Source organism: Sapajus apella, unplaced genomic scaffold (assembly GCF_009761245.1).
Source record: "Sapajus apella isolate SASKATOON/1434 unplaced genomic scaffold, GSC_monkey_1.0 scaffold131, whole genome shotgun sequence".
Taxonomy (NCBI): Eukaryota; Metazoa; Chordata; class Mammalia; order Primates; family Cebidae; genus Sapajus; species Sapajus apella.
The window spans coordinates 3,763,528-3,790,917 of record NW_022437071.1 but is presented as its reverse complement, the minus strand read 5'-3'; the positions used below and the strand labels follow the sequence as shown (position 1 = coordinate 3,790,917).

At 38.2% G+C, this 27,390-nt stretch overlaps 1 protein-coding gene across 2 annotated transcripts in view; it reads left to right on the top strand.

Annotated features, from left to right (window-relative positions):
• The window catches only part of VAV3 (vav guanine nucleotide exchange factor 3), a 391,549-nt gene that overhangs the window by 67,810 nt on the left and 296,349 nt on the right, over nucleotides 1–27,390 (top strand). For both annotated transcript variants that reach the window (XM_032262870.1, XM_032262869.1), the window contains exon 2: nucleotides 22,800–22,916. In XM_032262870.1, coding sequence (XP_032118761.1) covers nucleotides 22,800–22,916 — 117 coding nt within the window. The remainder of the gene's footprint in view (nucleotides 1–22,799; nucleotides 22,917–27,390) is intronic.

Genomic DNA, 27,390 nt, shown 5'->3' with positions numbered 1-27,390 from the left:
TTGTTCGTTCAATATATGTATTTACTGCTGTATCTTTAGGTAACAGAGATGCAAGGCCAAGCCCAGCCTCCTCCCTTGGGAATTCTCAGGACAGTGGCAGTTACTTTGGGCCTTACGGCACTTATAGCAGGTGTCAGTGCTGCTCTGGCTCCTTGTTTTGCCATCTGGGTACTGTTTAAACCTTACCATGGACTGACGAGAGTCTGTTTTTCTCACCCTTCTGTTTGTTGAGTGCTGAGTAGTGTCTTGTACAGAGTAGACTTCTTTTCCTGTCTATTTATGGAGAGGGGCTTTTTGAGGATCTGATTAATGATTGGCGTCAAACTCTTTAGCCTCACATGTGGTCCATTGTAAATTAACTGGCAAATGTTTCAGATTTCCCCTCTGATAACAAAAACTGTATAAGTTTGAAAAGTGTTATAAATGGACCATGACATTCCTGTAGCCATTGTTTTTTTTAAAATATTTTATCCCCGATTAATAACAGAATGCCAGTCTTTTTAAAGATAAGATTACAATAACCATATAGAATCACACACCTCCAACCTCCGCCAATTTTGATCTTAGTACACTAGGCTTGGGTTATCATTAGGTTTCTTGTGGCACGAGGTTTTGTGTTTGAGGAACTAAAGGACTTTCTAGAAAACATAGATATAGGAGAGTAAATCTGTGAGTAAATACCTTAACGTCTCTTTATAAGTTTTTTTTTTTTTTTTAATTCACTAACACAGAACAATAATAACAGTACACTAAATACAGAGAATGTACATGTCATTTTAGATATCAAGTTAGTAATAATGGCTGCTGTGCCATTAACTTGATGAATGAGGGCAGTGATGATCCTAGTTATATTGGAAGATTAATGGTTCTTGGGCGGGGTGGGAGTGAGGAGAGGCACCCTACCTGCTTTTCTTCTTCTTAAGGGGTCAGTTCTTAAGGACTTGCTCAGAGTAAGTCTCTGTCTCTACGTGGAGAGCTTTATCAATTGATTTCTTCTTAACATTTGATATATGTCCAGTATGTTCTGTCAAATGCAGGTTGCCAAACAATATTTTATAGAAATGGCTCAGTGGTTCTGCAGTGCTCTGGTTCCCTAAATTGAACATTATGTATCTGTGTTGTTCTGATGGAATTAGAGTCCTGCAGGTGCGTGTGGCCATGGAAGAAAGTGTGTGGCAGCACCTCTGGCAGGGAGAGTTCCTTCCTGCAAGAAGTCCAGGCTGAAAATGGACCCCCGCGGGGCCACATTTCTCGTGCCACTTCATTGAACACTTTCTGTATAGCAGCAGTGTCCTGGTGTTACTGCTAAATTTTTTCAGGGTAAATTGCTGTGAGTTCCATATGCACAATAACAATACAGTTTTTATATTGCTATGTGATTTATGTTTATTAGATATAAAATGTCACAGTTGTGTAAAAATATGCAAAATTTATAAATAATTGATTTTTGAGCAAGGACATATAATTGAGGTGGGATTACTATTTAATAAAAATGCGACTATATTATTTATTATAAATCTTTTACAAGCATACAGGAATCAGCGACGTGGCCAATAATATCAGCCTTTCTTTCCTGTGTCATTAGGTAGTCTTATAGTGAAGTATTTAGTAACTTCATAGTTTAGTAACTGTAAAGCCAGGCTGCTCTCAGTTTGAATCCCAGTTCCTCTAACTATTGGCTGTATGACATTGGGTAAGTATTTAACATCTTTCTGCCTCTGTTTCCTCTTCTGTAAAATGGGGATCGCTGTGAGAACTGGATAGTGTCTGACAGAGTAAGACCTTTATAAATATTAGTTCTACTAATTATTATTTTTCAGATTCCTGCATTATAACAGCAGATGACAAGCAATGTGAAAAAGTACCTTTATAAGTACAGTGTAAGTGGAATGCAAATGTTAGCCATGGTTTTCTACACCTTTGAGGAAATAAAATTGACTTTAGTTCCCCAATCACGTCCTGTGGGTGAGAGTCCAATTCCTCCTCCAACAAGATTCTGAAGCCTTGGGTCTTAAGTTCTCATGGTCACTGCAACCCTGTGTTCCTGCCCCTGCTTTCCATAGCCCTTTTTTCCCCTCTCTGGGTCCCAAACTGACCTGGATAAGAAACCCAGTCTCTTCCTCTTGATTTCTCATTTCCCCAGCTTCTTTCACTAAGCATTTGGGTGGACAGCAGACATCATGGGAGGCTTTGCAGTGGAAGTGGAGGGAGTGGAATCCATTGTAAATAATTTATAGCATCTTTTGTGTTAAAGCACATGTGACTATCTGATAGAATACAAGGCAGAGCTTACATATGATAAAGAAATTCTAACTGTGTGGTAAACTGGTAGGCTACTTCAGGCAACCAGAACACCAGGAATGAGCATTTATTCTCCTCTGCCATTAGGGGTACTTCTATGGGGGAAATGTTTGGGAAAGTACATTTGATAATTGTGCCAAATAGTGAGCAAATAGTTTGAAATTTGTCTTTCAGTCACTGTTCTATAGTTTATGATAACACACTATAATATTTGTATCTGCCATTTTTAAAAGGTAAGAATTATGAGGAAAGCACTTATTGTCTTTAATTATAGAGAGAGTAATATAACCAGATTGTCTGTCTGTCTCTTGTCTCTCTGTTTTTGGGAGCTACTTGCCAAAATTTAGGAATCATTTTGTTTCTCTAAACACTTAATTTCATCATAATGAAATTTCTTATGTAATGAGATTTGTATCACTTCCCTTATTATGAGATGGCAGCTTGTTTTAATTGGGATGTCTGAGAACTTATAATGAAACTTGCTGTAGGCAAGAAGATATCTGTCCTAAGAGGAAGATATTTTACTTAATAAATTGATGCCAGTTTAAATTTCTGCCTTTTTTTCTTCTACCTTTCCTTCTTGAGTAGTGAAAATTGCATTTTTATCTAGCTTTAAAATTCGCTCTCTGCAGTGAGAACTATGAAATCTTTTCTCAACAGAATCTCTGTGTCAAAGTTTAAATTAATAAACATTTAATATGCCATTGTTTGGAATATGAACTTTAATGAAAATTCTTGCCACGGTCAACTATAGGAAATAATTTAACTATTTATAATAATGCTTTTGAGGGATGACATTGGTCATCATTGAATTGTTGCACCCCAAGTCAGTATTCTATGTGTGCTTTGACTGGGTTGTGCTACTTACCTTCATTTGCCAGGAATCTTTCTTTACAGAACTGATGTGTTCATGGCAAATCGTGATGCACTGTTCTTGCACAGAGGTGGCCCTGACATTTGTGAAACAATTTTCCTATTTTGTGATGTTGTGGGGATATTAATGAACATAATACCATACCTAGGAAAAAAAGTTGGATATGGTGAAGAGGAACAATGCCACATTTAATGCTTGATCTTTAAAACATAATTTTCATGTAACCTTGCTCAGGAGAACACCATATGGTTTGTCTGTGTCCTCAGCCAAATCTCATCTTAAATTCCTACAGATTGTGGGAGTGACCTGGTGGCAGGTCATTGAATCACGGGGGTAGGTGTTTCTTGTGCTGTTTATATGACAGTGGATAAGTCTCATGAGATCTGATGGTTTTATAAAGGGGAGTTTCCCTGCACAAGCTTTTTTTGCCTGCTGTCATCCATGTAAGATGTGACTTGCTCTTCCTTGCCTCTTGCTATGATTGTGAGGCCTCCCCAGCCACTTGGAACTATAAGTCCATTAAACCCTTATTCCTGCATAAATTACCCAGTCTCAGGTATTTCTTTATCAGCAGTGTGAAAGTGGACTAATACAAACACACAGGCTTGTAAAAGTAGATTACTTTTAAGTAAACACTTTTACTGTGATTTTTATTATAAAGTTGGAGAAGGGTATTCTTGGGAAAAGTATTTTCCTAGATATGTAAAAAACTTTAAAAAGGAGCAAATGTTTAAAATTGAGGCTGGCACAGTATTTATAGAAAATCATTTAAATGTTATTATATAATCTTGCTCAAAAATAAGTCACTAAGTAAAGTTGTACTGCTAAAAATGAAAATGTTCACGACAGAATAACTGGCCATGGGAACATCTCACTGAATTTTATTATATTTGTAAGTTGACACTTGAGCTTTAGCAACTTGACCACATTTTTTGCTCTGTATATTTTCAAGTTTTGTACTCTCCGATTTTAGTTGACCTATTTTAGCCGTTTCCAGAATCACCTAGAATATCTTTTGTATTAGTCATGAACTGGAGGCCAGGTAGTGCTCAGCCTAGGGATAACCCCCATACAAATGGGCACATGGGAAAGGAACAGGCAGTTAGTGTTGAAATATTATTGCTGACGTTCAAAATGGGTATAGGAATAGAGGGGAATCTAGGCCAAGAGAAAGGTTATCTTTGTCTTCCTTAGACTTGTGAGGGCATGGAGAGTATGACATGAGCAAACCTAATACTTGATTTTCAGAAATTTAGGGAAAAATATTCACTCACAAAATTATTTTAGAATGCCTATAATTTTTAATGAATACATATTGATTTAGTGAATTTATTATGGTCTTTATGTATAGATATAGAGTAGTTTACATCATTTTTTTTTTTTGTAACTAATTTTTTGTTTTTTTGCCTAAATTCAGGTAGCAAAGATTAAATGTTGGTTAAAGAAACAAAAAAAAAAAAAAAAAGGAAGAGAAAGAGAATCAGAAAAGGAAGTTTGCAGGAGAGTAAGAGATGGCAGTGATACTTGCATCTGTATAACTCCTTCAGATTAAATGCTGCTCCTTAGACTTTTTGGGAAAAGGCCTGTCCATCTTCTCTTTGTATCTTTGGCATCTAATCTTGTACTTAGCCTGTGCTTAAAGTGGTACCTAGCACATAATGGATACTCAGTCAGTGCTTAATGAATGAAATCAGTTAATGAAACTTAGATTGCTTATAGATTATCTCACCTAATACAAGTCCTTTAAGGAAAACGTAATTTTCCCCCTACTATAAAAGGACAAACCAAGACTCTCTTGGCTTAAATGATTGCCTAATAATGATAATTCCGCTAACAGTGGTATGTCATTGTGACATATTAATAGCATAAAATTAGGGATATATTTTTATTTCATGATTTATCGTTTTATCATTAGCAATACATAATATTTAGTGAAAGCTTACTGCTTCTTAAAATTATATTTGAGAGGCATAATTTCACTAGACTAAATACTGTCTATAAGGAAGACAGAATCATCTACATTTTATAATCTGGAGCTTAAAAGGATAGGTTACCTTTCAAATTTACCTAGCCTGTGGATGGGTGATTTGAAAGCAGCCTGGTCTGATGCCTGAGCCCGTTCTTAATGACTATGCTAAGCTACCTCCTTCTGTCACACAATTCTTGATGACAGGGTCAGGATTTGCATTCAGGTGTTTTGTTCCTAGTTTTCTTTGTCTCTGTATCCTCTCTCTCTCTCTGTGTATGTGTGTGTGTGTCTCATTTGCCTTGTAGCAGTCCATGATCAGGGCATATAACAATGACCAAAAACCTCAATTCTGTTAGTGTAGAATTTGTGAAAGATATTTGATTAAAATGATCTAACATCTAAGAAGAGAGAATGACTGTCACTACCTGGAGTTGCCATGCAAGGCTTAACACAGAAATGTAACAGCATGAAGAATGAGGAATACGCCAGGTAGAGGAAAAAGAAATGAAGAATGACTATGTAATGTATTGTCCAAAACAGATTTTTTTTAAAGAAAGGGACACTAGCAATAATTGTGGTAGGACAACAGGGCTTGAACCAGGACCATCTGTGGTGAACCAGGACAATGGTCTTCATACAGAAAAACTGTCTTAGGCAGAAGGAGCTACATGTACAAGTGGCTGTTGTTTAAAAATCACATAACATTTTAAACAGTGTTAGATTATAAAAATAATAATAAAACCCTACACCACATCTGCCTTATAGGAGTAAAGTGGCAATGAATAACTACTGAAGAAGCAGCCTATAAATACCTATTAGGGAGAAGAGAGTTCTAGAATGATCTAGCATAGTCTGTTGAGGAAGTTGTATGATCCGAAAGTATTGAGGGAATGTGTTCCCTTTCTGGGTCCATGAGGGGGCGTAGTTTTAAGGGCAAGAATTTCCCAGTGCCATCCCCCCCTCCTATCTCTCTCCATCCCAGAGATTCAATGGTTTATGTTTGAATTTTGCCGGCCCGGGAAGAAACTAAAAGTCAATCACCCTAGCAGAAGTTTAAAGGAGTTCCTTTCATTGGCCAGAGGAACTTGAGAAGGTGGGAATTTCTCCCAGGATAAATTCCCCTGCTCCGATTTCCAACTCCAATCGGGTGCAGTAGTGGAAGCACCCGATTGGTGGAAGCCTTTCTCTTCTTCTCCTTTCCTTCTCTTTTCTCTTCCTGAATAAAATCACCTTTCTGCAACACTTCTTGGGTACAATATTTACTGTTACAAGCATGCGGTGCACCTTCAGTGGCTCCACTGCTTATTCTTTAAGAGTTTTGAGGCCAAGAACCCACAGGAGCTGTGCCTCGCCGGCACTCAAAAAACCCAGTTATAGTATCTTCCATTTTTGGCAGAAAAATGGCTAGATTAGTTGCAGATTTGCAGACCACAGAAGTTAAAGTATTTGCTAGAGTTAGGGATAAAGAAGGATAAAACATTTAATTCATTGAATTAATTTCAGTGTGAACATTTGACTCAAAGAAGGCGGCCTAAAGGTATCTGGTTGTGGGAATTCACAGAATTCAAGTTGGTTTGTTCATTTATGTTTCCTTGTTAGATTTTTCTCTTGCCACTGGAAGTAAAGCACTGTTAATTCACTATTGAGCCCAAGACAGAAATAGTGTTTATGGTGGGAATGTGAGGAGGGGTAATGGAGTTTGATTGTATTAGCAAGTTGCTGAAGAAGATGCAAACTCTCTTTGATTTAGAGGTGGCAGGGTTTATTGGAAGGCTAAGACAAAAGTGAGAAAAAGAAAAGACCAAGAAGTATTTCTTATACTTAATTGGATATTCTTCAACCTGGTTAGTATTCGGTATGGCTAATATTTCCAGAAGAGACACTGCATAGAAGTGGTGGTATTTATTAAGAAAATCACGTTTGTGTTTATAAAACATACAGATAACAATATATATGATGTATGTACATGATCCGTAGTATAATGGTTAGCGCTCTGGATTCGATATATGTCCACGAATCTGACTCACAATTTACTACTTCTTGCTGATATGATGATGTTAGTGCAAATCCTAAGCATTGATACTATACTTAGACAAAAATATACAATTTTCTTTTTATAAAATAAAGATTGTGAAATAGTGAGCAGAGCTAAAATCTGGAGTATAAGCCATAAATAAGTTTTTCAATCAGGTAATAAAAGCAGGTAATAAAATTAAAATAAATGGGTAGAGTCTCCCAAATTCTGTTAATTTCCAAAGCCAGATGTCTTTAGTCCTCCTTGAATCAGATGTTCACAGTGAAATCAATTTCAATGAATTAAGTGTTTTATCTTTATCCCCAAGTTTATTAAATACCTTAAACTCTGTGTTCTCTAAATCTGCACCTAACTTAGCCATTTTTCTGCAAAAAATGGAAGATACTTTTACATCATACAGCTTCCTGAATAGACTGTGCTACATCCTTCTAGACTCTGGCCTCTCTAAGTAGCTATTTATAGGCTGTTTCTTCAGTAGTTATCTATTGCCACTCTACCCCTGTAAGGCAGATGTGGTGTAGGGTTTGCTTTATTTATTTTTTTATTATCGAGCACTGTTTGAAATGTTATGGATCTTTAAGCAGCCATAACAGTATATGTAGCTCCTTCTGCCTAAACCAGTTTTTTTTTTCTGTCTGAAGACCATTGTCCTGCTTCACCACAGATGGTCCTGGTTCAAGCCCTGTTGTCCTACCACAATTATTGCTAGCGTCTCTTTCTTTAAAAAAAATCTGTTTTGGACAATACATTACATAGTCATTCTTCATTTCTTCTTCCTCTACCTGGAGTATTCCTCATTCTTCATGCCATTACATTTCTGTGTTAAGTCTTGCATGGCAACTCTGGGTAGTGATAGTCATTCTCTCCTCTCAGATGTTATATTATTTTAATCAAACATCTTTCATAAAATCTATCCAATTGTATAGCATTACATAGTAACAGAATTTTGAGGTTTTTGGTCATTGTTATATGCCCTGAAAATAGCCTGCTACATGGCAAGTGACAGGATACACACACACACACACACACACACACACACACACACACACACAAACTGTACAGAGAACTAGGAACAAAAGACATGGATGCAAATCCTAGCTCTGCCATCAAGAATTGTTGGCCATAAAGGAGATAATTTACTGTAGTCCTTAAGAATGGTCCCAGGAGTCAGACAAGCGTGCATTCAGATCACACCCACTGGCCCACTGGCACTGGGTAGGTAAATTTAGGAAGGTTACTTACTTTCTCTAAGCCCCAGACTGTAAAATGTAGGTGAGCCTATCTTTAAATTTACATAAAATTTGGAGATGATGCTAAATTCAGAAGAGCGTGGGTGCAGAGAATATCAATTAGGTAGAAATAGAGACAGAAAATAGAATGTAATTCAGTACAGAGAAACAGTGACTGATATATACAAGAATAATTTTGTTTCAAAGTGAATCAAGGTAGGCTGGGTGCAGTGGCCCATGCCTGTAATCCCAGCACTTTCGGAGGCCAAGGCGGGTGGATCACCTGAGGTCAGGAGTTTGAGACCAGCCTGGTCAATATGGTCCCTACAAAAATTGAAAAATTAGCAGGGCCTGGTGGTGGGCACCTGTAATCTCAGCAATTCGAGAGGCTGAGTCAGGAGAATCACTTGAACCTGGGAGGTGGAGGTTGCAGTGAGCCTAGATTGCTGCATTGCACTCTAGCCTGGGTGATAAGAGTGAAACTTTGTTTCCAAAAAGAAAAAAAAAGTGAATCAGGAAGCCTGATTCACTAGAAGAAACCTGCCCAAAGGCACTGAGAAGGAAAGTGGTGTTCTCCTTTGTAGTTGGGGGCCAGAAGAGGGGAGGGTAGTTTGCCTATTGTAGTGCTAAGTATTTTGCTGATCTGAGCTGCAGTTTAAATACTGTTTTTGTTGGTTATTTCTACATAGAAATTATATAGGCCACTTTTTTCTGAAGTTGAAATCGCTTGTGGGGAATGTTGCGCTTCGTTTTTAGTTGCACTGCAGATTACCGCTTTCAATAAAGAAGATATCACAGTATACAGTTAATAACAGTATTCTCCGATGTATTTTATTATGCTATTATTATTATTCCTGCCATTATGCCAGTAGGCATAATAAGGCAAGTTTAAAAAGTAACCATTAGTCCTTTCATTTTACTTTATATAGAAGAATTAACATAGTATTCTTAAGTCTGATCTTCAAGATATTTTACGAAGTAACCCCCCAAAACTTTTGTACAGAACCAAAACAACAGCTTGGCTGGAGGCCAGAAAAATGGTGATTTTGTAAAACTAATAATTATTTCAAGTTTAATGATATATCTTTTCTACTTAATTGTTACAAAATGACAAAGAAGAAAACGAACTGGAAAAATTAAAGATATGCCAGAAAAATTATTATGTATTTAGTTTGGGTAAGCAGATCAAAGCCCTGGGGGTCATGAAACATCAGAGAGGGCCAGGTATCTGAGCAGGGGGTGTGTTGGTATATGGGTTGAGGTATCACAGTGGCACCATTCAGAAGTGGCACTTACACACCTTGGCTTTCTGTGAACAGTAAGCAAGGGTTTTGAACTAAAAATTAAGACACATGCTTTGTAAAAGATTTTTTAAAACATTCTGAATATGAAAGGCAATATGTGGAATGTAATTTGGATATTCAAATATGGGTATTTTGGGGGCATTTATCATGCAGATAGGACAACATTGTGGAATTTACATTTAATAAAAGATCCATAAAAAGCCAGAATGAATGGTTGCTGATTTTATGTATTGGGCATATTTCTATCCCAAAGAATAATTCTTGTGATATTTGATACAAGGATTTAAAATCAGATTATTTATAAGAGTATTCTTGCTATTGCTGTTTTTAACAACACGCACTGGTGGGTCACTCTAGACAAAAGAAAGCGCCAAATTCAGTCTGTGATTGAAGACATTCAGATCAAAGCTGACTGACTGGAGTCTGAAGTGTGTCTGCCATGTGGGTAACAGCGCAGTCCTCGTGGCTACTGCTTGCTGCCAGGGCTGGATGGAGCCTCAGTGGGTAAGGGATGGGGCCTGGGGCTCAGGTCGGCCCAGAGCCTTAGGGTTGAGAGCAAACCTGGAGAAGTTCTGTTTGACCCGTGAAAACATACTAACAAATGTTTCATCTATTTCTAGTTTAACTTAATAACTTATATTTACTTTCTTATTTTACTTTACTTTGTTTCCTTGCCTTTGAATAGAAATACAATTGGTAGAACATTTGTTAATGTAATGGTTTTGGATACAGTTTTGTTGTATTTTATTTAAAACTTTTCTAACAGTTTTTCTTTTCCATGACAAGTGAAAGTTTTTGTTTCGTTATTGTTTTGTAAATTTGAGTTTATACCAAACACTGCAGAGCAGCAGCGGATATAAAAACATGATCTCCTGGGTAGGGGTGTGCTGCTGGAGAGGGCAAAGGGTGAGGAACACAGCAATGTGGCAGAAGTTTCCAGCATGGTTGGCATTGAAGGAAGAAAGTATAAGTTTGTACAAACCTAGATGAATAAGATTCATAGGAAGAGAAGAGCTGTTTTGGAAACTACCCACTATACAGAACCCATCTTAGCTCAGTCATCCTCTTAGATTTCTTAAAGCTTTGGGGGTAAAACCAAATAGAGGAAGTCCTCAACTTTGTTTGTTCCAACAAGTTAAGTTGGTTGTAGTATGTTTTCCTGAGGTGTGGTGTCATGCCAGGCATTCCTTAGAGTGGAACACAGGTCTGGATAAATGGCAGGTGCTCGCAGTCCAGTCCTAAGGCTGCTGTAGAACCTCCTCCCCAAGAGGCCTCATAATGGCAGGGAGGAGTGCCGGTAGGAGAGTTGGATTTGTCTCTACACTTGTTAGCTACCATAGCTTTGGATTATTTGTGGCATCTCAATTTCATTATGGGTAGAATGGAATGATGGCGTCTTATTCATTGGGTTATGTGTATTAACTGAGATACTCCAAGGCAGGTTCTTAGTGTCATGCTTGGGACATGTGTCAGTGCTATAAGTTGTTTGTAGGATGCGGTCATTGCTGTGAGGCATTACCTTCTCAGATAAATTAATTCTGACTTCCAGTTGAACTGCTGCATTTCCTCCAAAATTTTGGCCAGGCCTTTGCTTGTGCTAGTCCCCTTGCTTCTCACCATACTGTTTCTCATAACCTTTTTGTTCGTAGTTGGATGTTCAGTTCAGCCGCTTCCTTGGAGATATGAAGCCGAATCTACCTCCCTTCACTGGAACTAAACCTAGTGTTACACTGAGATTGACATGTCCTGTTCATGTGTTTCTTTCCTTCACAAGATTATCATCCCCTTCAGGACAGAACTTGTAGCTCCCAGCTCCCTCATTTGGGACAGTCTGTCATATAAGAGACCAGAATATTATGGTTGTTGAAGTCATGGACTTGGGAGCCAGCAGCCTGGGATAGAACCTTGCCCCATCACTTACTGGCTATGAGACGTAGGACCAATTGTTTTACCCGTCTGTGCCCCGATGGCTTCATCCGTAAATGGGAATTGTAATGGTAGTTACCTGATACAGTTAAGTATTGTTACAAGTCAAGGGCAGGTTAAATAAGGAGGAAGAGACTTAGACATGAAGAGGTGGGTAGGCAGGTAAATGTACCTCCTAATTTGGAGATAATTATCTTTCTGTAGGTTTGTTATGCTTGACTATCTGTGTTCTCCTAGTGATGATTTCCAATTACTTATTACTTTACTCATGGGTAATTAAAATGTAATGTTTTTGAATTGTATTTTTCTTTTCCTTTTTTTTTTTTAAACTGTTGGTGCTTTTTAAATAAGTTGTAGTGAGCAGAGTTCAAATTACAGCATAACAGAAGAATTCATTTAGTAAACTAATGTAGTCTGCCATTAGCGTGTCATAAAGCAGTATTATCCAGTTAAGGAAAAATATTCCATCTCAAAAAGATAAAAGAAATTAAAGCATAGGACTTATGTGTTACCACAGACTTTTCCCTCATTTTGAGTGTTGTGCTCTAATGAGGAACAACACCAGCTCCCCTCCCCCTGGGGTGAGGCCAGCATGGAGATTCTTGTTCCCCACTTCACAGGGAGCTGTTTTCCTGGCTGGTGTGCAGTACTGACGCTCCTCTGTCTTGGAAGGGCAGTTCATTTCTAGCCCACATATGGGTAGTGTGAGATTCTCTTTCTCACCCTCCATGCTTGTGTTAGCAGCTGCTGCCAGCACCACTGCTGGTCCAGCTATTGCCACTACTTCTATTCCACTGTTTTTACTATTGACCTTACTATTGTTAAACCACCACGATTTCCACTGATATCAAAATCCTGACTTTAGCTACTGTTCCCTATTACTTTTTTATGGGATCTGCAGAAAGAAACGCTTGTTTTCCATACCCTAAGTGGAGAACCTTGCAAGCTTTCTTGGGAATGTAGATTGGGTCATATTTTTTAAAATTTTTATATTTCAAAAACTGTTTAATTCTTTGGGCCAGGCATGGTGGCTCATGCTTATAATTTCAGCTCTTTGGGAGGTTGAGGTGGGAGGAGAATTTGAGCCCAGGAGTTCAAGGCCAAACTGGGAAACATAGTGAGACCTCATCTGTACAAAAAAATAAATTAGTGAGGCAAGGTAGTCTAGAGGCTGAGGTGGGAGGATCACTTGAGCCCACAAGATCAGACTGAGGCTGCAGTGAACTGAGATTGCACCACTGCAATCCAGCCTGGGTGATAGAGCAAGAAAGACCCCGTCTCAAAACACACACACACACACACACACACACACACACACACACACACAAATATTTTTAATTTTTGTGGATACATAGTACGTGTTTATATTTATGGGGTACATGAGCTATTTTGGTACAGGCAAGTAGTGTGTAATAATCACCTCATAGAAAATTGAGTATCTGTCCCCCCTAACATTTATCCTTTGTGATACAAACAATCCAATTGTACTCTTCTAGTTATTTTAATATGTACAGTTAATTACTATTGAGTATAGTCCCCTGTTGTGCTATCAAATACCAGGTCTTATTAATTCTTTTTTTTTTTTTTTTTTTTGGAGACGGAGTTTCGCTCTTGTTACCCAGGCTGGAGTGCAATGGCGCGATCTCGGCTCACCGCAACCTCCGCCTCCTGGGTTCAAGCAATTCTCCTGCCTCAGCCTCCTGAGCAGCTGGGACTACAGGCACACGCCACCATGCCCAGCTAATTTTTTGTAGTTTTAGTAGAGACGGGATTTCACCATGTTGACCAGGATGGTCTCGATCTCTTGACCTTGTGATCCACCTGCCTCGGCCTCCCAAAGTGCTGGGATTACAGGCTTGAGCCACCGCACCCGGCTATTAATTCTTTTTAACTTTTTTTTTCCTTTTTTTGTAGACTGGGCCTCATCTCTGTTGCTTTGAGCTAGCTGTTTTCTGGCTAACAAAATAGTTGAGTGCTACATTCTTTCACTAAAGGCAGTCACGTGCACCACTTTCATTAGCAGGTTAATTAACTTAGTGAAATAGATGATTCAGGCTAACTTGGACCTCCGTACTTCCCAGGTATTCAGTTTTTCAGCTCATAGACTAAAAATACAAAAGGAAGAGTATAGATTCTGCTTGTTTTCCTTTTCTGTGTCCAGGGTTTTTCTGTGACAGAAAAACCTTTGAAACTGAGTTTCTAAGTCTAAGTTTCTGCCAGGGGAGAGGGGTACAGTGCTCCCTCTTATGAGGACAAGAGCTGTTGAAAGCAGCAGAGGGCTTGTGTGTGTGTGTGTGTGCATTATGGTGACTAATGTCCAAGGGCCCCTGAAAAATCAGTTGGCAGCTTCCCACTGAACAAGCACCAGAGGCAGGAAACACAGACTGAAGATCATGCTTATGAATGTAATTGCCTAAAAGTTTAAAATCTTTATTGATATTATCTATAAATATTAACATAACTTCTAACAATGTTCTTAGGTAACTTAAAAAAGACACATTGCTACATTAACATTGAAGTAAGAGGATATGATGGCAATCTATTGTAAAATTTTACTGAGTTCCCTGACTACTAAGAAATGGTTGCATTTAATTTTTCCTAGAAATAAACTACATCAGCATTCTTTCATCAGTTTATTTGAAAACATGTATGTGCTATAAAAGCTGTGGGATACAAAGCTGATATAGATGTTTTCTTTACTCTCAAATATTTACTATTTCATAGGGCATTAGGTGGTCAGACAGATATATTAGAGTCAAGCACAGTTATTACCATAACAGGTGTGAGCCAAGTGCTGCAGAGCAAAGAGGGTGCATGTGTTATCAAAATTTAGCCCTGCTTTTATGAGCTTAGCCATTTCAATATAGTTACATATAACTCATGAAAATGTATTATCATTGAATACTGTAAAAAAAAAAAACCCCTGTTAACTTTAAATGGTAAACTACTGTATTTTTGAATGAATGACTTAAAAATTTACCCATTAAAAATGAGTTGTGGGCTGGACAATAATCAAAACAAAAATATTGGCTTTTAATTTTCTGGGAATAGGGAGGTTTTGGTTTAGTGAATTGCGTGTAAGATTTGAGCCAAAGAATAGCCCTTCTCCATTTATCTCTTCTCTGCATGTTTTTCAGAGTTGTTATTTACTTGTGATATTAGCATCAGTATGAAAATAATTTGAAGCTTCATATTGTGCAGTCCTGAACTGTTACCAAGTGTAACATACTTATTGTGTAATTCAGGGGACATCTGAAGATATGATTTCTTAGAATGAGGATGTGATGCCCCTTCTGTTGGGACCCACTGATTTACAGGGGAAAAGGACAAAGTCCTCATTCAAATAAAAATTATTCTTCTGTTATTAAATTTCAAGGAGATGTAAGATTTAGCTTACCTAGCTGGGCGTGGTGGCTCACGCCTGTAATCCCAGCACTTTGGGAGGCCGAGGCAGGCGGATCATGAGGTCAAGAAATCAAGACCATCCTGGCCAACATGGTGAAACCCCATCTCTTCTAAAAATACAAAAATTAGCTGGCTGTGGTGGTGTGCACCTGTAGTTCCAGCTACTGGGGAGGCTGAGGCAGGAGAATTGCTTGAACCTGGGAGGCGAAGGTTGCAGTGAGTGGAGATCCCACCATTGCACTCCAGCCTGGCGCCTGGCAACAGGGCGAGACTCTGTTTCTTAAAAAAAAAAAAAAAAAAAAGATTTAGCTCACCTAATTTTAGAAAACCCCAGTAAGAGAAAAGCTTGGTGTTATTATTTTCCTTCCCCCTCTTCCTCCTTACCAGTTAAAAAAAAAAGGATGATCTGAGCCCTTTAGAGAGGGAGAGAGGAGGAGTTTGGCCTGATGTATAATATTCGGATGTATTAGACCTTGATGGTGTTAAACTTTCTTCTTCAGAAGCTACATGCATCAATATTGAGTGTTTTTCTACCATTTTCCTTCATCACCTTGGAATACGCAAGCTATTCTTGCCTTTCTGAAGAGACAGAGAGGCTAAGCATGATTGTTGAAGACACGTGGCTTTGTTATTGGAATATATCACTTTTCACTGGGTATACCTGAGAGAGAGGCTAGGCAGCGTCTAATTACTGGGAGCTTGCATATATGAAGACCAGAATTAACTGACTCTTTGACCTCCTTTTCACACACTATGTTCCCCAACTTGCTAAGTTATCATTTTCAGTGAATGCCCTGCTGACTATCCAGTGCCCAAGGCAGAGAGAGGCACGGTTATAATTCTGAGGTCTTCTGTTTTCTCTCCCACTGCTTCCCCACACACGCACAATCAATTACCAAATATTTCTTTTCCATGTAGTCTCCTAGAGTTCCTTCCATTTCTCCTTCTACTGTTGGAGACTATAACTCATCATTTCTTATTAAATTATATAATGATGTCCTGATTGTCCTTGTCTTGTCTACCTATTGCCACGTCATCTCTCTAGTAAGAAGAAAAACATTTAGTTCTATATGCTGCAAAAATGGAGTTAGTATTACATAGTAGTTAAGGATATAGGCTCTGTAGCCAGGATGTCTGGATTTGAATCCTGACTTTATTACTTTGGCAAAAGCAGTTATGTAAACGTTGGTAAATCTCTAAGCCTCAGTATGTATTAAAAAAAAATAAAGCTTTTCTGATTGAATTGTTGTGAGGATTGAATGGCATGAACATTTAGTATATGGTTTGGCACATAGCAAGCACTTCAGCATCACTACAACACTAATAATCATAAAGCACCAAGCTGAGTATTCCACTTTTTTTTTTTTTTTTTTTTTTTTGAGACAGAGTCTCGCTTTGTTGCCCAGGTTGGAGTGCAATGGCATGATCTCAGTTCACTGCAACTTCCACCACCCAAGATCAAGCAGTTCTTGTGCCTTAGCCTCCCCAGTAGCTGGCACTACAGGCTTGCACCACCACACCTGGCTAATTTTTGTATTTTTAGTAGAGTTGAGGCTTTGCCATGTTGGCCAGGATGGTCTGAAACTCCTGACCTAAGGTGATCTGCCCACTTCGGCCTCCTGAAGTGTTGATATTACAGGCGTGAGCCACCATGTGTGGCCTCCAGTTTCCTGATTAAGACCTTTTAACCTCATCCCTTCTTTAGGATAAAGCCCAGATCCCTTTGGCATGCCATGGAAATCCCAGCTCCCCTCTCCTGTTCCTCTGTCAGTGCTCTTGTCCAGAGAAGTGTCCATCTCAACCACTTCCGCTGCCCCATGTGGTCCATGCTTTCATGCATGTGCTTTGCCATTTACCTGGAGCACCCTCTCACTCCAAGTCTGGAAATTGCCTTTCTGCCTTCTGAACACCAACCACTCCTTCTCTTTGTGTAGGTGACTCCCACTCGTCCTTTCTTACCTCATATATCAGTTATTCAAGAAAGCTGCTCCCTGGTGGTCTAGGGCTCTCAAGGAGCATTTGAATGTTTTTTTGTTTTTTGTTTTTTGTTTTTGAGATGGAGTCATGCATGCTGTGTCGCCCAGGCTGGAGTGCAGTGGTGCAATCTCGACTCACTGCAACTTGCCCCTCCTGGGTTCAAGCGATTCTCCTGCCTCAGCTTCCTGTCTAGCTGGGACTGTAGGCACGTGCCACCATGCACAGCTAATTTTTGTATTTTTAGTAGAGACAGGGTTTCTACTAAAAAGATGGTTTTGGTCTCTTCACCTCGTGATCTGCCCGCTTCGGCCTCCCAAAGTGCTCGGATTACAGGTGTGAGCCACCGTGCCGGCCTTGAATGTTTTCCCACTGCCATGTGTGTACCTATGCAACAATCTTGCATGTTCTTCACATGTACCCCAAAACCTAAAATGCAATTAATAAAAAGATTAAAAGAAAGAAAACATTATAACTATATTGGAAGATAGGGTTGGCTCATGTTTAAAATACTGTCTGGCTCAGATAGCTGGTTACCACTCCCTTTAAAATTTCAGGTAAACAAATTGCTTCCACCTGGGAAGATCATTTCTAGTGGGAAAATGAAGACAGCTTCTGCAAGACCCCACGAAGGTACATTCTCTCTGACACCACCAGGACCAGTGGTAGAATTGGGCACATGAGTGTCAGTGCACGCATGTGCGCACACACGTGTGTGTGTGTGTGTCTGTGTGTCTGTGTGTCTGTGTGTAGGGTCTGTGAGGTAAGTCCAAGGAGAAGAATGGTTTTTTGGTGCAAGTAAATATTTTACTAAGTCAGCTAAGTTACTTAATTCTAAGTACTGAAATTTTCACAGATTCTGAAGTTAACTCATGTAAGTAAGTTAGATGATTTAGCAAAGTTGTACAGTTTTTTTTTTTTTTTGTCAAAAATAGGTTTGGTTATGAAACAGTGAGGTGGATTTGCCCTTGTGATTCATAAGCTATCTCTGAAGGCAATACATTTGAAGCTGCTTCAGATGATTCAAAGGTCTAGCAGATAGCTTCTGATCTCAAAGAATGAACAGACTGGGAAAAAACCCAACAATTTATACTCAAGTAATGTTGTGCCAAAAACACCAGTTCCATCTCCAGCCATAAAATCATTCATCAGTTTTCTTCAGTTATCTCAAGTTTCTTTTTGTCTGAACACAGTGAGATAAGAGTTGGCTTATTATGCAGTCCACAAAGAAAATTATAGGATTTTCTAAGAGGAACATTAGAGGACAGTTAGGCCAATCCTATGTGTATTAGCCTTTCTGTTGCAAGTGATATATCGCTTAAGCAAATGGTGGAGGTATTGGTTCTTCTTGTGGAATTGGCTCTTGTAATCTAGGAGCAGTGTGGTGTTCAGGCTGGTTTCCAAATACTCTTCATTTTATAAATGAAAATAAGACTTACTTGGAGAAATGGCTGATTCCAGAACTACGGCAGCGAAATGTGAGATGGGCCTGGGACAAGTTCATATAAGAAAGCAATAAAACAAAGATTGATGTAATGATTAATTATGCCAAAAGGAAACATGAACCAATTTGAAGGGGCCCCCCGGGGCCAAACTTGGGACAAGAAGAGCATTAAGAAAATAATGATGGCAATAGATTATTACACAAATAGAAAAAATGGAGGGTTAGGGGAAGGTCTTTTTTCTTTATTTTCTCTTTTTTTTATAAAAGAATACTTGGGAATAAATAATAAAAGAATGATAGAATTAGAAAAATCACGTTTTAAAATCTCATGTGGAATAATTGAAGCAAGGATGATCAAGGGATGCTAATCCCATTGTGAAAAATTATTGGGAAATAGGACAGCCACATGATACCCCATCTTTGCCCCTGGGTTACTTACTGGTATAAAGGGGGGACGTGTACCTTTACAGTGGAGAGATGGGCAGTAACCATTTTAACCAAATGATTGAGTTTAGCATCAGTAACAATGGGATAGCCTAACATTTTGTGTCTTCTGAGGTGATCAAATATGAAGTTCACAGTATCAAGTACTTTTATCAAAATCATTTAATTTGAATCTAGATTTAGCCTTCAGTTCACAGGAAATACAAGTGAAAGAATAATAGGTTTAATAATACCATGAAGAAACAATCAAACAAGTGCAGAATTTGGGACATATTGTAAGACTACCAGCCTGGACTCTTAGTCATTAAAGAAGAATAAAGGCAACAGGATTTTTAGATTAAATGATACTACAAAGATAAAACAGCGACACGCAGTGGTTAAAACATGATTGGATCCTAGACTGGGGGGAAAAATAGTACAAAAAATGGGCAGTTGAGGAAATTTGAATGTGGAATGGATATTAGATAATATGAAATTATTAATTTTCTTAGGTATAATGGTATTGTTGACGTGAAGGAAAATGTTCTTATTCCTAGGAGATGCATGTAGAGTCAGAGTATATAGGAGTCAAGGACTATCTGTAATTCATTTTCAAATAGTTCAACAAAATAAATTTTATAAATATATAAGGGATATGCATGCAAAAGCATATATGGCACTATGTTGCAATTGTTGCATAGATGGAATGTTCATTGTATTATTCTTTCAAGTTTTGTTCTGAAATTAAAAAAATAAATAAACTAGAAAAAAATCAGTATGGTAAAAACAAACCAAAATCCTGGAGTGGACTGCTGGCAGGCTCACTTCCTCCATCCCTCAACTCTCTTCCTGTATGTGCACAGAGCCAAACACTTGTGAGCATTGAGTGAAGTCTGAGCCTAGTGTTAGCCAAATTTTGGAGCACTGGGAAAATCTCCTGATAAATTTAATAGAGAAGAAGAGCTTTGTCTTTATTTTTAACATTTCTGTTGTCTGTAATGTTGTAGGTATTCAAAAACTGTTGACTGAAAAATACATAAATAAAGTGGTGACCAAATTTGAGGATTGCCTGGAAAAGTGAGAGTATATTAGTGACTTTCAAATTCAGTAAACATTTGTGGAATTTAGTAGAATTGAACTAGTTAAGGGAAGAGTAAGTTTAAGATGAATTCCAGAAGTGAGGGGAAGGCCTCTTTTTAAATCTTCTGTGCGTGCAATATTTCATATTTTAACTTTTAGTAATAATACTTGCTTTTCTGGATTAGTGATCAAAGCACTTTAGCGGAAGCCTTCTGCAGCTTTCCCTATAGGTGGGGAATGTTTATGAGTTTGGTGAGAAACCTTCAGAGGGTGGCATGTACAATTATACTTTGTTCCTTTGTGAGCTATGAGCTGGGCACTTAATTATGTAAATGATATTGCAAGAGAGCAGTTGCATAATCCCCAAGAGAGTAATTGTTATCTGTCTTGGCAGAATGCAGGGCTTTTAATCTGTAAATAAGCAATTCTATGTGGAAGAGTTACATGCAGAGTGATTCTGTGTCTTAAAGGTCTCTTATAAATTTTTTAAAGTGAAAGCAGTATCTTCATGTGCTGATTAGCTGATGCTTTTGTGTTTCAAAGGGTTTATGATGCTTCCCTTGTGGTTTTAATCCCTCCTGAAATATTTAAGCTTCTGAGAATCATTCCTGTAAAAGGTAGTGTGTCTAAGTTAAGACTATTAATAATCTGAATGTTTCAAATGTATTAATAGGTGAAGTAAAAAAGATATGCTTTTTGCAAATTAAAAAAAAAAGGCGCCGGGCGCGGTGACTCAAACCTGTAATTCCAGCACTTTGGGAGGCCGAGGCAGGTGGATCACGAGGTCAAGAGATCGAGACCATCCTGGTTAACATGGTGAAACCCTGTCTCTACTAAAAATACAAAACATTAGCTGGGCATGGTGGCATGTGCCTGTAATCCCAGCTACTCAGGAGGTTGAGGCAGGAGAACTGCCTGAACCCAGGAGGCGAAGGTTGCGGTGAGCCGAGATCGTGCCATTGCACTCCAGCCTGGGTAACAAGAGTGAAACTCCGTCTCAAAAAAAAAAAAAATCAAGATAAACAAAACAATGAAATAAAACATTAGCAACACTTTTAAAAAAGCAAAGATACAATAATTAGCTAATATGTTGCTCACTTTTTGATGGTTAGTAGGTTTTTTCCATTTTTTTTAAACTTTATTTTGGTATAACTTACATAATAAGCTGCATTTATTTAAAGTTTTCATGTATATGCCACTGCAGCTAATATTTCCAAAAAGAATTAATTCACTTTTAGGATATGTGTGTATTTTGTCTAGGTGCATGTGAGCCTTTTAGATACTAAAAGCAAATTTTAACTTTTGTTTTTTTAGGCAGTCAGTAGCCTCTGCCTTCCCTCCTATGTCCCTGTTATAGTGTGAATGAGCTGACCGTGCTCTTCTCTAAGGTCAGCTTCTGCACTTGAACTCTTAATCTCTCACTACTTTGCCTAATCAGGACTACATTTGGGGAATTGTCCCTCTCTCCTTTGTGACCAACTTCACCCCCACCCATCAAGTTATTCCCTTCAAAACAGAAACATGTCACGACTTCATCTGCTGTTTCTTAAAACTCTTGACCATTCTCTGTTCTCCTCTACAGCAAAACTCAGCTGTCTATATTCTATCTTCACTTCCTCTTTTCTGTCTCTGAAACCAACTCCAAGAAGCCTTTCACCCTAGTCCTTTATATAGAACCTGCTTTTGTCAAGGTACCCATGACTTTCACACTGCCAGAGTCCATGGGCAGCACTTGGTCTAAATCTTATTTGGCCATCTGCAGCATCTAACATAGTTTTTCACTCCCTTCATCTAGAAACACTCTCTTTACATGGGTTCAGGAAAGGCTTATCTTCTGGTTTTCCTGCTTCCCCACTGGTCACTCTTAGCCTCCTTTGTGAGCGCCTCCTCATTTTTCTGTGTGAAGTACACATGTATCCCCTGGACCCCACACTTATTGGATGACTGACCTTAGGCATATCAGAAGCTGAACTTAGGCATATCAGATTTAACACAGACAAAATGTGACCACACTCTGGTCTTCCCACAGCTGCCTCTCACCTAGGTTATTGTAAGAGCTTTCTGTTTGGTTTTCCTGCCTCTATCCTTGCTCTGGTCCCTTTCATTCTGTATCCAGCACAGCAACCCAAAAGACCTTTTTAAACCATCAGATTATGTCCTTCTTTTGGCCCAAGGCCTTCAGGTGTACTCCCATATCAGTCAGAGTAAAAGCTCCCCAATAAGGATCTTCATCATCTGACCCCGTTAGCTTTCCATCTCTCCTCCTGTTTCCCCTGCTGCTCACTCTGCCTTGCTGCATTGACCCCTTTCTCAGACATGCTGAGAGGCCTCTGTGCCAGGGCCTTGGTAAGGGATGCTTCTTTAGGCTAGGCTCTTGCGTGCTGCGGTTCTGCGTGGCTTGCTCCCTTTGCACCTCAGATCTCTGCTCCGCCGTCCTCTTCTGTGTGAGACCTTCTCTAACCATCCTGCTTAAGTCCCCCCACCCAGCCCCACAAGCTCTCCTGATCCTTCCTCCAGGCTTTATTTTTCCCTATTGCGCTTATCACCATATGAAAGTAAAAATACTTGCTTTTTTGTGTTTATTCCTCTGTTTGTCTGCCTTTTCGTATTAGAATATAAATTTCATGAGGGTAGAAATTGCCTTGGTCACAGCTGTGTCACCTGTGCCTGAGACAGACTGCATGCTCTGTCAGTACTGCTGAATGAGTAGTTGAAAAGCAACCTCAAGGCTGCTTGATGCTTTCTTGTCATTTTTAGAGCAGTCTGAGTGTTACAGAGGATAGATAACTTTCAGAATAATTAACTCTATGCTAACAGCTCTTTCCCATTCCTCAGTTTCTGTGTTTGAAGAACATAAGGACATTTCTCACGGCCTGCTGTGAGACGTTTGGAATGAGGAAAAGTGAACTCTTCGAGGCATTTGACCTGTTTGATGTTCGTGACTTTGGAAAGGTAATTATACTTTGTTTTTAATATTACTTTTTAACTGGAGAACATTTAAGTAAATTGTTTTAAATCTTGAAGTAGGGCATGTAACTTAAGTGGTTTTTGTAATTCTGTATTATATAGTTAAATTTCACATGTAGATGGCTTAGCAAAAGCAAACAGAAAATATACACATAAAACAACAACAAAAAAATTGGCATCAACTTTCCAAATGGGATGAATATTATTTTGTAATTAAAGTAGTGTAGGGGGAGGGAATCTTTTCTCCAGAGGTAATTTTTTTCTGCTAGTCACCTCAGAGGGTAGGGTGACTATTATCTGCCCTTTAGATTGATCACTGGGCGCTCAGGGGTAAGGACCAGTATCCTTTTCCTCCAGTCTTCTCTATATTTGAAAGCTCCTAATTTTTGGAAGTTGAGAACGTTCTGCTGTTTTTTTCTCTATTTTGACACTTGATTAGGTGACGCAGAGAAGACATGAATCACAAGTGTTTGAGATTGTTGAATAATTTCTGTTGCTTGGATTTCAGCAGATAATTGTTGGATTTCAGGGACATTTTTCACATGGAAATTGTTTTAATATTTACTGTTATTGTATGCACACTGAAAATGTGTATAATAAGTGAAAAATCATCCTTTAAAAATTATGATCATTTATTATGAAGTGAATGAACATAAACTCTCACAAGTAACTAGCCATAAAAGAGTCAGGTAATTAAGGCGATGGGACTTCGGCCCATGCTGATGTAATTGCATTATGAAAATAAGCGTATGATAAGGAAAAAACGAATGCTATTGAGAAGTTTGTCCTTGCTCTTGTAATTCAGGTGCTAGTGTCTTATCAAAAAACTGTTTGACAGTGATACTTTTTTTGATCTCTGAGATGTAATATTTTGTTTAGAAAATAAAAACCAATGGATTGCTTTTTGCTAAACAGTATAAACTTGAGACAGTAATATAGGAAATTAGATGCTGAAATACAGCACATATGGGGAAACCACTCTACCTCGGGAAGGGAAAGGCCTGGGTTCTCTCTCTGGTCTTAACCCAGGGTCATTTTGTGATCTAGAAGTCACCAGCCTTCTCTGGCATCAGGCTGCCTTCAAGCTTGCAAGGCTGTACAACGGGAAGGGGGGATAAGAATGTGGTTTCTAAGATTCCTTTAATCTCTGGAAAGCTATGATTTAACTGTCCTGAGGTCCAAAAAGTGATGGAGGAAAAAAGATGATAAAAAGTACAGGGAACTAAAAGCCAAGCCCTTAGTAAGTGAGGTGGTAGCATATTATTCTGTGGCCATGAAGCACAGGTGAGGTGGACACTTCTCTAAGCTGTTGGCCCTGAAAAACACCAGAGATATTTCTGGTTTTCTTTTTCTTTTATCCATCCCCCTATTCCTCCTGTACCTTAAAAAAAAAATCTTCCTTTATTTTCACCAAGAGGGGAAATGAAAAATGAAAATGAATTGGGGAAATGAAAAATGAAAAAAGTTTTGATTTTTTAAATCTCATTAAGGAACTATTTATTTTTCATTTAAATTTGCAAGAAATGGTGTTGATAAATATTGGAAAAATATATAAATAATTCAAAATGCATGGTGTTCTAGTGGAATAAGATTGCATGCTAGATTGATTAGACAATGGAGGCTTTGTAGGAGAGTTGATACTACAAAAAATTTAATTTGAAAACATAAACTGTATGCTTCTTAAGGATAAATGTATTTTTGACTGCTTAAAATATTTTAGCAATGGTAGATCTGAAACAGAATTAAACTTGAGATTGTGGTTTAGAACTTGAACCTGCATTGTAGTCACTTACGTTTTGCTGCTGCCAAGATTGGAGTAGCTATCTCTTTAGAACTGTATGATCTAAGAAAACACTGAAAGTTAAATAATTTGTGATATCATTTCATAGTTTATCAGTACTAATACTATTAAGGATTATATGCTCTAAGTAAAAACTGCCAATACCACCACTTATTGAACACTTAAAATGTGCAGTCTTTCCAGCCTTCATGATAAAATTTTGAAAATTATTTTGACAACATTAGGAAGTAGGTACTACATTTTCTCTTCATTGTATAGAGGAGAAAATCTACATCCCAAATTGTATATCTATTAGGGGCTGAAGCAGTGGTTTGAACTTAGGTCTAGCTGATTCTCTACTATTGTACTACAGTGCAGACATTAAAATAGCACATAACATGTGCTTAGCATGTAATGAGGGAATCATCACATCAGTTCTAATATGTGAGTACTATTATTTTTCCCATTTATGGTTCCTAGCTTGTGAGTGATGGAACTGGAATAATTCATGTAGTTTAAAATTTTTAGTTTAAAAAATGTGAATAGAGTGTTAATTCAGCAACAAAATAATTTCTGATATGAAAATACACATTTTAACAGGTTGTGGACAGGCTATTTTCCTTCATTTCTTAGGATTTAAATAAATTTTTTGTTAACTTAAAATGAAAAATATGTCTGCTCTCCTGTCTGCCTCAATTCCTACAATGGTGAATCTAAAATTCATGTGTATTTTGCACCTTTTTGCCTAAGAATATATTAATTATAATAGCAGCACCTAATGTTTTTATAGCATTTTGAAGTTTTCAAAGTGCTTAGTATTACTGACCTCATTCGATTCTCATAATAGTCTTGTGAAGACATTCTTCAGATGAGGAAGCTAAGACATGGGGAGGTCCTTAGATAGTGATTCCAGGGTCTCCTTGCTTGGGAGGAGGAACAAGATCTGGAGCTCAGGCCTCTGGCTTCTCAGTCCTATTCTTCTTGTCCAGTGTCTGTGTTTTGGGTCTCACTGCTATGTGGATGGTCAGGGAAAGGATGAACTTAAAGGAATTTATAAAATTAAAAAACACAAGTGATGTGTTACTTGACATCTAATTATACTTGGGAAAGAAAGGAGCGATTTAGGATACTGCATGAGTCTGCATCCCAGTGGTGGTTAAAGTTATTAACTCTAAATAGTCATGTGATTGACAGATTCTCATCTATACACATGCAATCAATTCTTAGCTACACCCTCCTCCCTGTTTTCTCATTGCAGTGTTTGCTCACTAATCTTTGTCCACGTTCTTCCTCTGTTTGGGGTTCAGGAAATTTATTTTGAATCTTAGGCTTGATATGAGTGTGTTTTCTTTTAGAAAATCCTGGAAACAATGTTAACATGAATGATAACTTGTGTTTTGTTGAGATGGTGAAGAGCATCCATTTGGGGTCCTCTAGAAGGGCTTATGATAGTTCTGCCTTTCAGTGTTACCTTTAATTCTTAGTATTGAACTCTTTACTCAATAGTAATTCACTTCAAGCTCAACCAACATCAAGAAAAATTAAAACAGTTTGAAACGCTTTCTATGCTTTTTAAATAACACAGGAAAGAGGAGTGAGTTTAGTAACTTGAACTCATTTAAGAGTCAGCAGAGGCCTTGAGGTTAAATGTGACTCTTACTCTTCAGGGTTGATAAATACTGAAAAGGCTTCTGAAAGAGGGAGATTTCTTGTCTAAGACTGCTGAGGTCTGAGGGGGAATGGGGGAATGGGGCGTGTTGGGGGTTTATGTTTTGAAAAACCATTTACTTTCTTACTTTTGGAAAAAAAGGAACCTCTTTCTGGCTTTCTGGCAACAAAAATAAGTAAAATCTTGTTAGTTAACTTTTTGGCTTAAGAAAAGTAATTAAAATGTTCCCCTCCAGAATAATATTAGAAATTACCATATTATTTTTGACATTATAACAGTATCTATACCTTTGTTCATTTCCATATTGTATGTAAAGAATTTTTCATAACTGTTTCAATTGTCATTTTATGATTATATTGCTCTTTGGAAATGTTTCCTACTGAGCTGTCTGTTGGCACATTTACAGCGCAGAAGCACATGGGATTTTTTCTTTAACGAGACCATTTCTAGAGAGTAATGGAAGTCAGGTTGCCGCTGTCCAGATGAGTGACTAAAGTCAGCTCCTTACCCTTGCTCTGGGTGAGTGTAAGGGCTTGCTTCCCATGACACACTGTTGTTTCAAGTATTGTAAAGCACTTTGCAAGTGTAAAGTTATGTATTTTCCTAAACCAAAGAGTATCCACACCTGACCAGTGGTAGTTCCAGTAGATTTGAATTGCAATAGGATAGTTTCGTCATGTTCAGGTTCAGGACGGGCACTGTCAAAAGGAAGTCAGAGCATCAGCTTAGGGGTTAGTCAGTGATACAGGTAAGAACATTATTGGGGTAGGGGTAGAGAGAGTTGCCATTTAGTTAAGAATTAAACTAAAGAGCTTCTTCACAGCAAAAGGAACAGTCAGCAGAGTAAACAGACAACCCACAGAGTAGGAGAAATTCTTCACAGTCTACACATCCAACAAAGGACTAATATCCAGAATCTACAAGGAACTCAAACAAATTAGCAAGAGTAAAACCAATCCCATCAAAACGTGGGCTAAGGACGTGAGTAGACAGTTCTCAAAAGAAAACAA